Here is a 13,380-nt window from a genome sequence, read left to right as displayed (position 1 = left end):
ACATTCCCTATAGTAACATATTAACATGGACGCTTTAAAACAACTTTTAAGCATTTAGCAATGAACAGTCATGGAAAGTGGGGTCATTTCATGTTTGCTTATTACCTGTCCTTGCAATGAATAATAATTCAATACAGTGCTCCAATCAATTTCCAATCTATCCTTTTGTGAGTCTTTTTATATGAGCCCCTTTGTTCCACCCTTCCTTTTCTCTTGCTCCGCCCCTTTCCACTTTGACCTATGCTTTCCACCTTGTCATCTATCTTTCTCCTTATATCTCATCAGACCCTCCCCCTTCTGCACTATTCCAGTTCCCTACCTTATACCCTTGCCTTCTTCTCATCTTTCAATCATTGTGCTGTAGTCCCCCCCCCCCACTCCCTTTCTCCTCCCAACTCTAACCTCCACCAGAAACCCCTCCCTTGTCCCCCTTTAGCCCATGATACTTCAACATGCAATGAGGACTTGCCATCTAGGTCAACATGCCCTTGATTCAGTTTTTATGGATTCTGGCACACTAATGAGAAGGAAATAAGCTCATCAGAATAAAATGCTCTTTATGTATGCCATTATGAACACACAACAACAACAACTGCAAAGTATGACTGACCATCGCACATAGGCAGTGGGGTGGGACGCATGACAGAGAAAAGAAAAGGAGAGAAAAATAGATAAGAGGTATGAGGAGAGACGGAGAGAACTACGATGATGAAAAAGAATAAAATATGAATTGGCACTGCACAATTTTCATCCCATTCAAAATGTACAGAGAAAATTGTAAAGATATTTTTTGCGGGATATAGAATTTGCGCTAGCCAAAAGTAGAATACTTGAAAATTAATGCAAAATTGTCTGAGTGTACAGTAGTAGAGAGAGTGAGAGAAAGAGATAGTACCTGAAGATATACGCAAAGAAAATAGAGATGGAGATATACTAAGATAGTGTAAAGAGGGAACAGAGAGAAAGAAACAAACAGAATAAAGAGAGAAAAATGACAAAGACTGGTAGAGAAGGAGAAAGAGTACAAAGAGACAGAGAAAATAGGAGAGACAGAGAGATAGCAAGATAGGATAGAAAGAGGGGAAGAAAGATAAAGGGAGAGAGATATATAAAGAATGTGAGAGAATAAGAGATATAATATATAAAGAATGTGAGAGAAGGAAATATATATATATATATATATATAAAGAATATGAGAGAGAAGGAGAGAGAAAGATAGACCTCAAGTGCCTTGCACTTCCTACAATATAGATTATGCCCCCAGCATGCATTATATGTGAAGGAGATGTGTACAAGGCTGCTCTCATCATCAGTCTGATGAGGTGCACACTGGGGAAAGTTTTCATAGAGATTCTCCTGTGACCTCAGCTATGAAGAATGTGAAAGATGATGTTGCCAAAAAATGTAATTGTGAACAAACCTATAGCATTCAAATAAAAGAGCTCAAATTTCCCATACACTTGGAAAGGACACCTTCTTCAGAAGTCATGTTTTATAACTATCCCAAGCCTAAAAGCTGAACTTTAGTGATTATGCTCTTCTAAAGTGACATCGCCAAAAATGTTTCGCATTGTATGTTCAGAGAATCTTAAACCGTATATCTTTATATTCACTAAACTACTTCAGTCACTGTATGTTTTAATGATATTTCAAGAATTTCATGGGTTTGGTAAAATTGAAGCTGGCAATGAAATGAGCATGATCACATGATTGGAGTTGAACTGTTACGTTCTTCCATAAGTAGAATATTATATTCTGTTCACCCATGGGAGACCACTTATGTGAAAACCAATATATGAGAGTACCAAATCAAAGAGTAATGTCTATAGAGCAATCACCAGAATAAATTAGTCTAATAAAATCACATTTATTTTGATACATTATTCTGTTTTGATGCTTGTGGAAATGTGATTAGAGTCATTTGGGCGTAATGGAATCGCACTGTGATCAGGATGCACACAAACTGCACTGTCACAGCTTTGTGGTGTTGTGGCAAAACAGTTACAAACTAGAAATGTCGCTATGGCGACTGATGCCTCCGCCATAATGCATGATTCTCCCAATAGGCGTATAGTAAATTGTCTTCACAATGTGTGATCCATGACAGTTTCACATAACTGGCAAAATATTGAAATGACAGGTTTGTCCTTTGACCTTCTGGCTGGAAATTTCCTGGAGAATCTCCATTAGGTAATGCATGTATTAATTTGAAACTAATAATGCAAGCATTGCATATACTAGTATATGAGGGAAATAGTAAAATTTTGAGGAGTTGACCTTGACCTTTGACCCCTGACTATTGAATCATGACCCTAAATTCCCTAGATAATCCCTGCCAGTCAGTACATGCGTATGTACCAAGTTCCACGAAGATACATTGAACCATTTGCGAGAAGTAATATCGCAACATTTTCACCTAACCTTTGACCTTTTGACCTTTGACCTTATGACATGAAACTCTCTCTGGAGAATCTTTACGCAGTAGTACATGTCCACACCAAGTTTCAAGAAAATACCTTTGGGTATTGCATAGATATGGGGGAAATTGCAACATTTGTAGCATTTGACCTTGACCTTTTGACCTTTGATCTCTTGCCAATGTCACTAAAATCTACTCAACTAATTGTCCCATCATACATCATCCTTGGACCAAGTTTGGTGAAAGCTGCTTAATCAAGTTTTGAGTTATCACGTAAACAGATAGATTTTAGGATTTGACCTTGATCTTTGACCTTTGACCTCTGTCCAATTTCACTGAAAAACTAATCAAGTAATTGTCCCATTATACACCATCCTCCACCAAAGTTTGGCGAAATTTGCTCAATCCAGTCTTGAGTTATCGCGTAAACAGATACAATTTCATGAATTGACCTTGACCTTTGACCTTTAGCTAATTTAACCCAAAATCTAATCAAATAATTGCCCCATCATACTTCATACTTGGACCAAGTTTGGTAAAATTCCAGTAAATATTACTCCAGTTATCGCGTAAACGAAAGCGGACGGATGTATGGACGGACGGACGGACGGACGGACAACCCGAAAACATAATGCCTCCGGCACCACTTCGTGGCGGAGGCATAAGGTAATGTTGAAAGTAAATGTTACATGAGTATTTTGAGTAACACATAATAGGGCCCTGTTATATGAAGAGTTATAATTGATTATATAGTTGATTTCTATCATAAGTCTATGGCAGCCAGTGTGCTAAGGAAATTTATAATCCATTATATTTTTTGATAAAACGGGACCCAGGTATAACATTAGAGATGATGGCTTTTGCTCTTGGGGATGCCAAATGTTTTTACCTCAGGGTTCAACTGCCACCTTGAGCAGGTTAGAGTCCCCTAACATCATTTGGCGAGTTGAAACTTCCTTGAATGACATTTCAAAAAGTCAGAATAATTATTCAATATGTTCCCTCCCACACCAGTTTTCAACTGTATTTTCAATTGTCATTGCTCATAAGGAGCGCTGCGAGTGAGTTCCTGCATGAATCCATCATATGTGACTGTGCACCACCAACACCAACACATAAGTTACAAGCCTTGATACATGAGGACTCAAAATAAGTGAAGCAGGTCAATCAATATTTTCTGAAAGTACAATTTTTCTTCTAGATTATACTAAAGTTGGGATCATAAAATAAATTGGAAGTTGTATTTTCAGCAGTTTTTATAGAACACTTCTTTGTGTAGAATAGTGTGAATGCATGTGTCTTTTTTCATTTCTTTAAAAAACCTATTACACACTCTTTACTTTAAACTCAAATAACATTTGAAAAGATCATGCTACTGCATGGAAAGTTGGTATTAGTCATGAATAGCATGTGTCAATAAAACATTCTAAACTTCAGATTAATCTTATAATCCCTTCATTATTGCTGCCACAGAGTCTTACACATCCTGTCTTTTGTCCCATTCGTTGTACAGTGCATGGCTTGATAAGATAAAGCACTAGAATAGAACCTAAACTTCAGAGCCTCTTTTCTCAGTACACTCTTTTCCAGAGTGCTTGCTTTTTTTTCAATATTTAGATAGGCTAGGGGAGTCTATTTGAATTGAGCTGTACATCATTTTAAAGCTTAACCCGTTGAGGATGAATCCCGATTATAATCAGGCAAGTGTCTGTACGAAATGTGTGTTGTAGCAAAATCAGCCTGTCCTCAGCGGGTTAAAATCTACTCTTTCAGAATCTGCCTTTGACTGAAAATCCATGTCTGGTGACTTTTTGTTGGCTTTGTGGTGCAGCGTCACATTTATTATTAATTCATCTTTTATTTTGCTTTTTGAGTTGATGAAAAATTTACATAAATGCCATAGAAGAATGACCTATAGACTGAATGTATTATTCAGTCTTGTTAAGCATCATTTTTCACAAGCGGATGCACATGCAGAGCGATGAACTACTGATGGTCTGCCATGATTGTTAAAAGATTATGATGAGACACTCAAGAGTTTTTAACAAGAGGATTTTAATCCCTCTCTCGACCAGCATCTCAAAATGAAATATAGATAGAGTTAGAGGAGCAAGTCCCTGATGGTAATAACAGACTTTTAAAGTCACGTGACGGCTAACAAGCAAAGGGAAACATCAGCATGCACATTACAAAAACGGCTCTCAACTGAATTTTTGTGAGCCTGCTCTACAGTAGACACAGTTCATTGGTTCTGCATTACTTTCAACGCAGTTTTCAAGCACACATATGTTCCTTTTTGCCTGCTTTTTCACTGCGGTGTTTTTCTTCCAGAGTGGGCTGTCCTAATTTCATGTTCTTCCACAGTACTGTCATTTCTCAATGAGGTAAATGAATTTCACATAGTCCTTGTCACTTTTCATCGAATTCGTGCCCCCTTCAACCATGGCTCGCATTCTGCTCACGGATACTTGGTAATGGTAATGCACGTCCTTTTACTAAACATATCATAAACATGCTCTAACTTGCAATAGGGTTAATTCTGTCTGGATGTGTGGTGCCTCTATTTGCCTGAGACACAGTGATAAGGCTTATCATATTAGTTGCAAAATAACTTGAAGGGATTTTAGTATATAAAAGATGCTTTGGAAGTCACACTAGAGCTTAGTTTTTACAAACATATTTTGTAATAAACAAATGTGGCCCACTTCCCCCGAAACCTGATTAAGTAGTCAAATATCGCATTATGTATTTTATTGTATTTCATTTCCTGAACTCTAAGCATGCAAATGATATATCTGGGCCACTTTCATACCAAAAAAAAAGAAAGAATCTGGAGAAATGATACTTTAGGTTGCTTTTAACAAAGACGAGTTGGAGGGAGAGAAATGGATTTTAAGCTTAGGCTCAGTCATTTGTCTGGGGAAATATGGCATTCTTTATACAGGGCTGAAAGAGTGGTATGCATCATAAAATTTATAAAGTTTTGATCTTCAAAATATTCTTAGACTTGAAAAATTTGGATAGGAAGAAGGTAATATATTAATCTTTTATTACTTTGAACAAATATCAAGAGTCACATTTTTTTCTGCAAAATCATCTTAGTAGGAAGTTTTCGTATCTTCAACATCTGTGACTTTAATATTTGAAGCATTACAATTGATGCAACAAATGAAAGGCAAGTATTTATTTACACTATCTGCTGGTCTAATCTCTAATCCAAGAATAACAACCTCATACCTCATACACATTGGCATACATGTTGATTTACACTAAAAATCATTTTCTGAGAGTGAAAACTTACAATTTTTAGGGGAAACAAATATTAGGAAATAATACACACAAATGTATCAAATTCCAAGAAACATTTTTCTTTGTACAAACAGGTTTTTTTTTTTTTAATTTACCTTTTTCTTACTTTTTTGATGAAGAAAAAAAGCAAACCTACTAAAAAAGAAATGTATTACCTTGCAATTCAATTAGTCATAATGGGCAGGTATAGCACAAGCTACCTGGAGAACCTACTTATGCCCATAATTGACATCATGCCTGGCTGAGGTATGCAGTGGAGTTGAACAACAAATCTCCTCTTGTCACAAAAACACTCCAAAGTCCCTCTTCCCGCTCACCCCTTCCCTCTGAATCAATGTGGTTCTCCAGACATTGCGGCCAAAGAAAAAGAAACATAATGGGAACAAAAAAAAAAAATTTCGAAGAGAGAAAAAAAAAATTTGCGGAGCCCAATTCTGTGTTACGTTTGTCATCTCTCGGCAACAAGTGCTGATGCAACCACGAGTCAATAGACATAACAAATGTGTTTGCCTGAATGAAAATGCCCCCTTTCTCTGGCCAAAGCACAAGTTCCTTGGTGTATGAGCAGATATCACCCTCATTCTGTCCATTCCTTTGGTGTGGGTTGATGCACTTTACTTTCAGTGCTCAAATTCCACTGATGTTGAGAAAAAATTCCACTGACATCTTCAAAAGGCTGAGAGTCCACGGAGGTTTTGATAAACAGCACCAACAAAAAATCTTTTTGTTTCTAAATCACATTGCCATTTTTTTTTTTGGGGGGGGGGGGTGAGGGGAGGGGGTTGTGTCTAATCAACATGAAATTGCATAATTAAAAAAAAATGAGTTTATCACTGCAAGTCAAAATATTTGAAGTTTCATTCCTCTTTAAACCGTTGAGGATGGACTGATGTCGCTATACCAAACATTTCCCATAGACACCTGCCCAAGTATTCTCAGGACTCGTCCTCAACGGGCTAATGGAAACATTCTTACCAAGCCTCTTGATGACTTTACATGGTTTATCCACTCTGTTCCTGTGTAATCAATTGGAATATGCTAATGAGGCAAGCAATGTATTTTTCATACAATCATATGGACTATGTTTCTTTGAATGGTTGATACCTCTTTTTTCAATAGGTCCAAAAGTATTTTGAACTGGGATAGATTAACTTTACAATGACAATGCAACATCTAGCCAATGCATATTCTCCATATTATGCTACAGTTGAAATAACGACACATATTTTAGATAGAAATTGAATAAAATTCTATAATTTTCCATCTCTAGGGAATTCTGAGCCAGTCCTGTTTGTGTAGTCCATGTTTCTATTCTATTTTGATACAGATGTTGGCAATAGCCAATAACGTAATATCCCTTGTGCCATTCCTAAGAACAAACTCAGCATCTGTCTTGGTTATGTGGGATTAACTGCAAAACATTCCAAGACTCATATGTCAATTCATTCAAGCTCAAATCCATCCCATTATGATGAGCTGTACTAGATTGCTTGTGGTTGACTTTAAGGTTCTCTACTCCATCGTTGCAACAGCTAACTAGAGTTTACAGCTTCTTCAGATTTCATGGATTGTCTCATTAGGAGGGGCATGGATGCACGATTGTAAACATCATTTTATTACACCCATATTTCAATTTTGATGGTTCAGAGATCCTAAAAAGTTTAACAAGCTGTTCTCACCTTCATGAAGATAACCACGCTGTGCTTCAGAAGCCCTGTTCACATATGCCAAAACCCACACAATTGCTGATTAACATGTCAGTAAGCTGCTTTCTTACAAACTGCAAAATCCCTTGTTCATAAACGCCAAATAATACCAGATCATTACTGCAATAATGGGGTATTGAGTCACAAGGTATATGAACAGCATCCACAAATATAGTGGTATATTCAATGCTTAGAAAATGTTGCAGAATGCATTTTGAATTCTGCCCCCGCAGCTCAAATAATAATGTGCTCTAGTTCAAAGCTGCAAGATTTGTGTTTTATTTGTTTTTCTGTAGATAAAGTTAATGACATTTGCTACCCACAATATTGCATTATTTTTCCTGTGCTGAAAAAAAAAGGGGGAAGCAAATACTACATTGTTTGGGTCAAGGCTGCTCGTACGCGTCGCTTTTGGTAGCACTTTCTGCAAAATTGCTACCAGATATCTGCTTATTTTGTGGATAGCTGGTGAATATGAATAGGGTTCGTTTGAGATATATGCAGTAGTCATGAAAGCCTTTCTTGAAACTCACCTCACAGAAGACCCGCCGTGCCATGCCAACGTAGAACACACCGATGATGATGCGGGCGTCCTGCCTCTTCAGGTTCCCGACGGCACTGTCGGGGACAGTGAGGAAACTCTGCCTGCTGACGATCTCCATGTCGTAGGCCTTCACACGTCTCTCCAGATCCTCAATCGTCTGAGAAGGAGAGTCAAAAGAGGTTACTGTTAAACTAGAAACATTCACTGCATGAAACTTTCACAAATTGGGAGCCAACAGCCTTTTATGTGGCATGAAATTTTCCTGAATGATAGCCACAGGTATTCAGTGCATTGAGTAGACACGCACTTTCACATGTATTTTTTTTTTCATAAATCTTGGCTTAATTCTTGCAAAATTTGTGATGGTTTCATGCATGCATGCAAAAAAAAAATTGTTTCACAGTACTGTGAAATTCTAATCATGTCATTTGTGCCACTTCACAAGACTCAGTTGCAGGATTTCCCACTTTCAGAATTTACAAGACTTGTACATGGCCCATTACATAACTTTTCTTCTCCTTCAAGATCAGATATTAGGTTGTTTTTTGCATACACATATAATCCTAAGTGATATACTCAAACATATATGCACATGGATTTGCTTTTAAAAGGGTCAAGAAAAGTTAAAAATGTGGAAGTAGAGTTAGATTCTGATTCACAGTTTATCCTCACTTGGATACCCTGACTTTGGGGACAGTAGGTTGAAGATACTCACCGATGTGAACACCTCCTGACTTTCCTGTATGACGGATATTCTCTTCCAGCCAAACAACCTGGCTAGCTTGAGGCGGGTGGGGTTTTGCAGCGTTGCCGAGGGGTGCGTCCTGAAGAAAGTCTGGAAGCGCTTCCGATTGGACAAGGCCGGTGAGCTGGAGCCAAAGGCAAGCTGCAGGAAATACGATTGAGAATCCCAAAATAAGTATATTTTATATCACCTGTTTGAAAAGACTGCAGCAGAGAATTCACACTCGCCAGGATTTTATGAGATGGTCAATTATCATTCATAGCTGAGAAACACAATAATGCATGCATGCATAGCAAGAGAGCAAGATCATGGCAAAATATCACTTAACTTTAAAGGGTGTGTACAGTTCTGGTTGAGGTGAGGAATTAGCTTTTAACGTTTAGCGAGATATTCAGAAACCACTCTATGAGATGTCAAAGAGCATGCAATTCTAAGGGGCAACAAAAGTTTATTTGATGAAAATGGATTTTTAAATGTCTGAAATATCCAAAAACAAGGTGAAACAAAGAGACCCTAATAAAAGGCATGGTCTGTCGTCTTTTATTATTATCACTTTTTTTGATATCTCAGCCATTTGAAAACCAATTTTCATCAAATAAATGTGGAATCCTTCTTAAAATTACATGTTCTTTCATATTTCATAAGAGGTTTCTCATTATCTCACTTAAAAATTTTCAAAACATGAATCCCCACCTCAACCAGTACTGTACAGTCCCTTTAAAGCACAATTCCTCTCTACGTTATCATTGGCTTCAGGAAATGGAGTCAGGATCATTCAAACAGATTAAAGGTACGACAGGTGGAAGTAGCACCACATTAAACATAAATTTCAGCTTCACATACACATCATAAAATAATGATACAGTCAAACCTGTCTGTAGTGGCCACACGAGGGAGACAAAAAAAGTGGCTGTTATAGACAGGTGGCCACTACAGACAGGTTTTTTAACTTGCTTTTCATCTTGGAGAAAATTGTTTTAGCATTCGTATATGGCAGATGGCTGCTATAGACAGGTGGTCGCTAAGACAGGTTTGAGTTTATTTTGATTAACCCGTTTAGGACGGTTTGATTTTGCTACAACATGCATTTCCCATAGACACCTGCTCGAGTATACTCGGGACTCGTCCTCAACGGGTTAAAAAAATAACCTGAATTAGGACAGTACTGCATGTTTTATGGACATATCACCTTCTGGAGTTATTCTTTCAACACGTATACTTCTCTAATCAACTCATGTCAGCAATCTGAGCAGTTTAAAGTTACTGTTATGGACTGTTTGTATACAAATGTTTGACATGTTCCATCACTTTGTGCTAAGTCACTGGATGCATTTTTATTGTAATTTCTAAATCAACATTATTTGAGATTGTGTATCATTCTGTGTACTGCAACAAGATAGGGGAGTTGCTTTGGCCGAGTCAATAAGACCATGCTAATACACACGCAGGCTTCCATGCACATATGTGTAAAGAGATTTGAATCCCAATCTGGCAATAGTGCCCTTTTTGCAAGGCAATTCACCCTCACTGAAAAGTCTTCAGAGGAGACTTATGGTTTGTGTGTCCCTTTTGTAGCCCTAAAATTTAGATTCGTTTCATAAGCTGGTATTGACCGATTCTGTGACGCGCTTTGTGTATTATCGGCATGGGCAGCGCCATTACTGAGGTGTCCAAGCCGACCCCGCTCCCCTCTCCCCCACCCCCTCCCTACATTAGCACGCGCACGGAATGAAAAACTGATGCATGGTTGTTTTAGCCAATGGGCGTCTCGTACTGAGTGCACGAACGCTTGCTAAATGCGCGAACCTTTGTTACAAGTGCGTGATAAACATGTTGCCCGTGGGGTGGGGGAGAGGAGGGGGGTAGGCTGGGACACCGCAATTTGAGCTAATGGCTGCGTCCAGTGCCACAAATTGTCTGCTGCCCTCAACGAACCCGAATCGGTCAATACTGCAGCAGTAAGTATTGCAGACCTTCCTTTGAAATAATAAAACTGGAATCTTCCTCATGATGGAAGGGGATTACATTACTACTGTAACAGTGGATATTTTCGCACATCTAAATTTTTGCCCTTGCCCGGGTAAGAAGAGTTTCGCGCGTTTTTGATTCGGCGGAATTGAGACATCAACTTCTGGAACATATGGCAAGCAAGAATATTTGCGTGCTTTTATTTTCGTTAATTTCTGGTTGCACGAAATGTGTGAAAATGTCAACACTACAAAAATGTCCACTTTTACCATATAGATTTCCAGTGAATTCATTCAGACCATAAAAAAATTGACTGTTGTTCTTGGCACAAAAGGGGAGCATATTCTCGTGTGACACGGGGTTAGTTTTTCACTTCTCCTCTAGAAACTCTGAGGTGTCTTACTGCATGATTTGATGGACGACATTAAGAGACATTAATCTTCAACCACGCAAAATTTTGTGACATTTGCAAAAGGGATACATGACCTTACCTACATACCTAGACCTATGCACAAAAAAGAAAGGAACAACCTTCATTACCCTCATAAAGAGCAGGGTCAAATCCTAGTGAAGGAGTCAAAGAGACCAAAAAAAAAAAAAAAAAAAAGCCTGGCTGATATCTGCAATAATCTTTGAGATTGAAGAAGGCAGATTACCCACAAGAAGATGATATAATTTATTGGATGGTCAAATTACTTCCAACAGGCAGAAGCAGGCACTAAATGGCATTTATAGCGGAACAAAAAAATCAAACTGACTGTACCAAAGATGTTATGTCCAATCAGATAAAAAGTTCCAGAAATATATTGGAGCGGAGATCTTGCAACATGAAGAAAAAAAGCAATATAAACAAACTTCCTGGAAACGTCTCTCTACAGAGCTCCATTGATATGGCTGTTTCTATTACACAAAACACACTCAAAGCCAAATATCTGTGCAAAACAGATGTGATATTGTCAAACCCCCCCCCCCCTCGTGGTGCAGAGAAAGAAAACAACAGTAAATGAGAAAGAGAGAGAGAGAAAGAGAGAGATAAAGAGAGATAAAGAGAGCAAACAAAGAAAGTTTTCTTGCGTCAACATCATTAGGGCGCATTATGGCCCATTACTCGGCGTAATTACCCAGTTTTCTATTTCCTTGAGTTTGGATTTCACTGTCCCCTGCTGCGCCCAGCAGTGGACCGTATTCAATAAGGTTACGGTGGGATCCCCTTGTTATAATGAAATCTGACCACTCATTTTTTAAAATTCTGTTTCCAAATCTTCTGTCTAGACAATGCAAAGAGCCTTGAGAGGTACAATTCCACTCTACACACTGTAAGATAGAAAATAGATGGTTTTGAGGTGCAGCGGGTTAATCCTCAAACTTACTGAATGAAAATGACTATCATGCCTTAACCATTCTTTGTCCATCGGCTCTACATCTCCAGTGATTAGGAGTTCTGGCTGATTCTGGCTTCACGCTGGGAAGAATATGAGTGGTAATTTCTAGAGTCTACACTCGGTAATTTATTTGACAATATTGGGACTAAATATCAGAGGGGAAAAGAAACAATACCTAAGCTAATTCAATTAGCTTGGCATCCCCGAATTCTGCCGAGGAGATTTAGACTGTGTCCAATGAGATGTGAATGTGGTTGGAGCCATGTGCCTTCAGACAAATTGACTTGCTCCACAGCCTCCCCTGTGGATGTACAGTCTGGTTAACATTGATTTCATATTTTGCTCATATTCACATTCTTCTCTCTTGTCCTTCTGTAGCAGGCAAAGAGGCAGACAAAATAACTGACTTATTTGTCATTTCATCTGCTTGAATATCTATAGAACATTCTGTTTTGTTTTGTTTTTTGTTCCACGTTGTCCTTTTTTGATACCAACAGTCAACTAGTTTGTTTAAACTATCATCTTCTTTACTTTATTTATTTTATTTTATTCATTTTTTTATTTGTTTTTGTTTTGTTTTGTTTTGTTTTGTTTTGTTTTGTTTTGTTTTGTTTTGTTTTGTTTTGTTTTGTTTTGTTTTGTTTTGTTTTGTTTTGTTTTGTTTTGTTTTTTTGTTTTTTGTTTTTTTTTTTTTGGGGGGGGGGATTTTTAAAGCCTGTGCCTGGATATACACAGGTTATCACCTCTTGTGTAGTTACATTGTTTTTACAGCACATCAGAATGTGTGCATGCAGACACAGGTGCACATGCTGAATGTATGTATGTATGTATGTATGTATGCATGTGCATGACTGTATGTCTTAGCAATCACACACAAATATATTGACACAGAACTATTTTTGGACACGTATCATAATAAATGTTCCAACAGGTGACCAATGTTGGTTTGCAATTTGTCTGTCTGTCTGTTTATCTGTTTATATATCTGTCCGTCTGTCTGTCTGTAGGTTTGTCAAGAGACTTACCACAACAAGGTTCCACATCCTTGCAGCCTCAGCTACCGGTGTGGACACTGTGCTGCACCCTGTCAGCATCATGATCTTGGTGGGTGGGGTGTAGAGGAGGTTGTAGAAGATGTTGGTGCCCCGCCCCGGGTTGCACTGCAAAGAGCAAAGTAAAGAGAGGAAACACAACAATGTGAACACTTCTGGCTGAATGCCGAGCAATGTCTGTCTTGGGCACATGGAGGAATGTGTGCAAACAACAAACAAACAAACAAACACACACATACGCATCTCTGGTGGAAA

General features: G+C 38.2%; 1 protein-coding gene across 1 annotated transcript in view; it reads right to left on the bottom strand.

Moving 5' to 3' along the window:
- Nucleotides 1–13,380, bottom strand: part of LOC139709422 (gamma-aminobutyric acid type B receptor subunit 1-like) — a 318,845-nt gene that overhangs the window by 85,596 nt on the left and 219,869 nt on the right. The window contains exons 2-4 of the mRNA XM_071621390.1: nucleotides 13,099–13,233; nucleotides 8,694–8,864; nucleotides 7,968–8,135 (exon numbers count right to left, since the gene is read on the bottom strand). Of these exons, the coding sequence (XP_071477491.1) occupies nucleotides 7,968–8,135; nucleotides 8,694–8,864; nucleotides 13,099–13,233 (474 nt within the window). The remainder of the gene's footprint in view (nucleotides 1–7,967; nucleotides 8,136–8,693; nucleotides 8,865–13,098; nucleotides 13,234–13,380) is intronic.

Source organism: Diadema antillarum, unplaced genomic scaffold (assembly GCF_040938485.1).
Source record: "Diadema antillarum isolate AM-2024a unplaced genomic scaffold, OU_Dant_1.0 seq00001435_RagTag, whole genome shotgun sequence".
In the NCBI taxonomy this organism is placed as follows: Eukaryota; Metazoa; Echinodermata; class Echinoidea; order Diadematoida; family Diadematidae; genus Diadema; species Diadema antillarum.
Note: the sequence above shows the minus strand (reverse complement) of the source record. Positions and strands in the feature narration are given on the sequence as shown.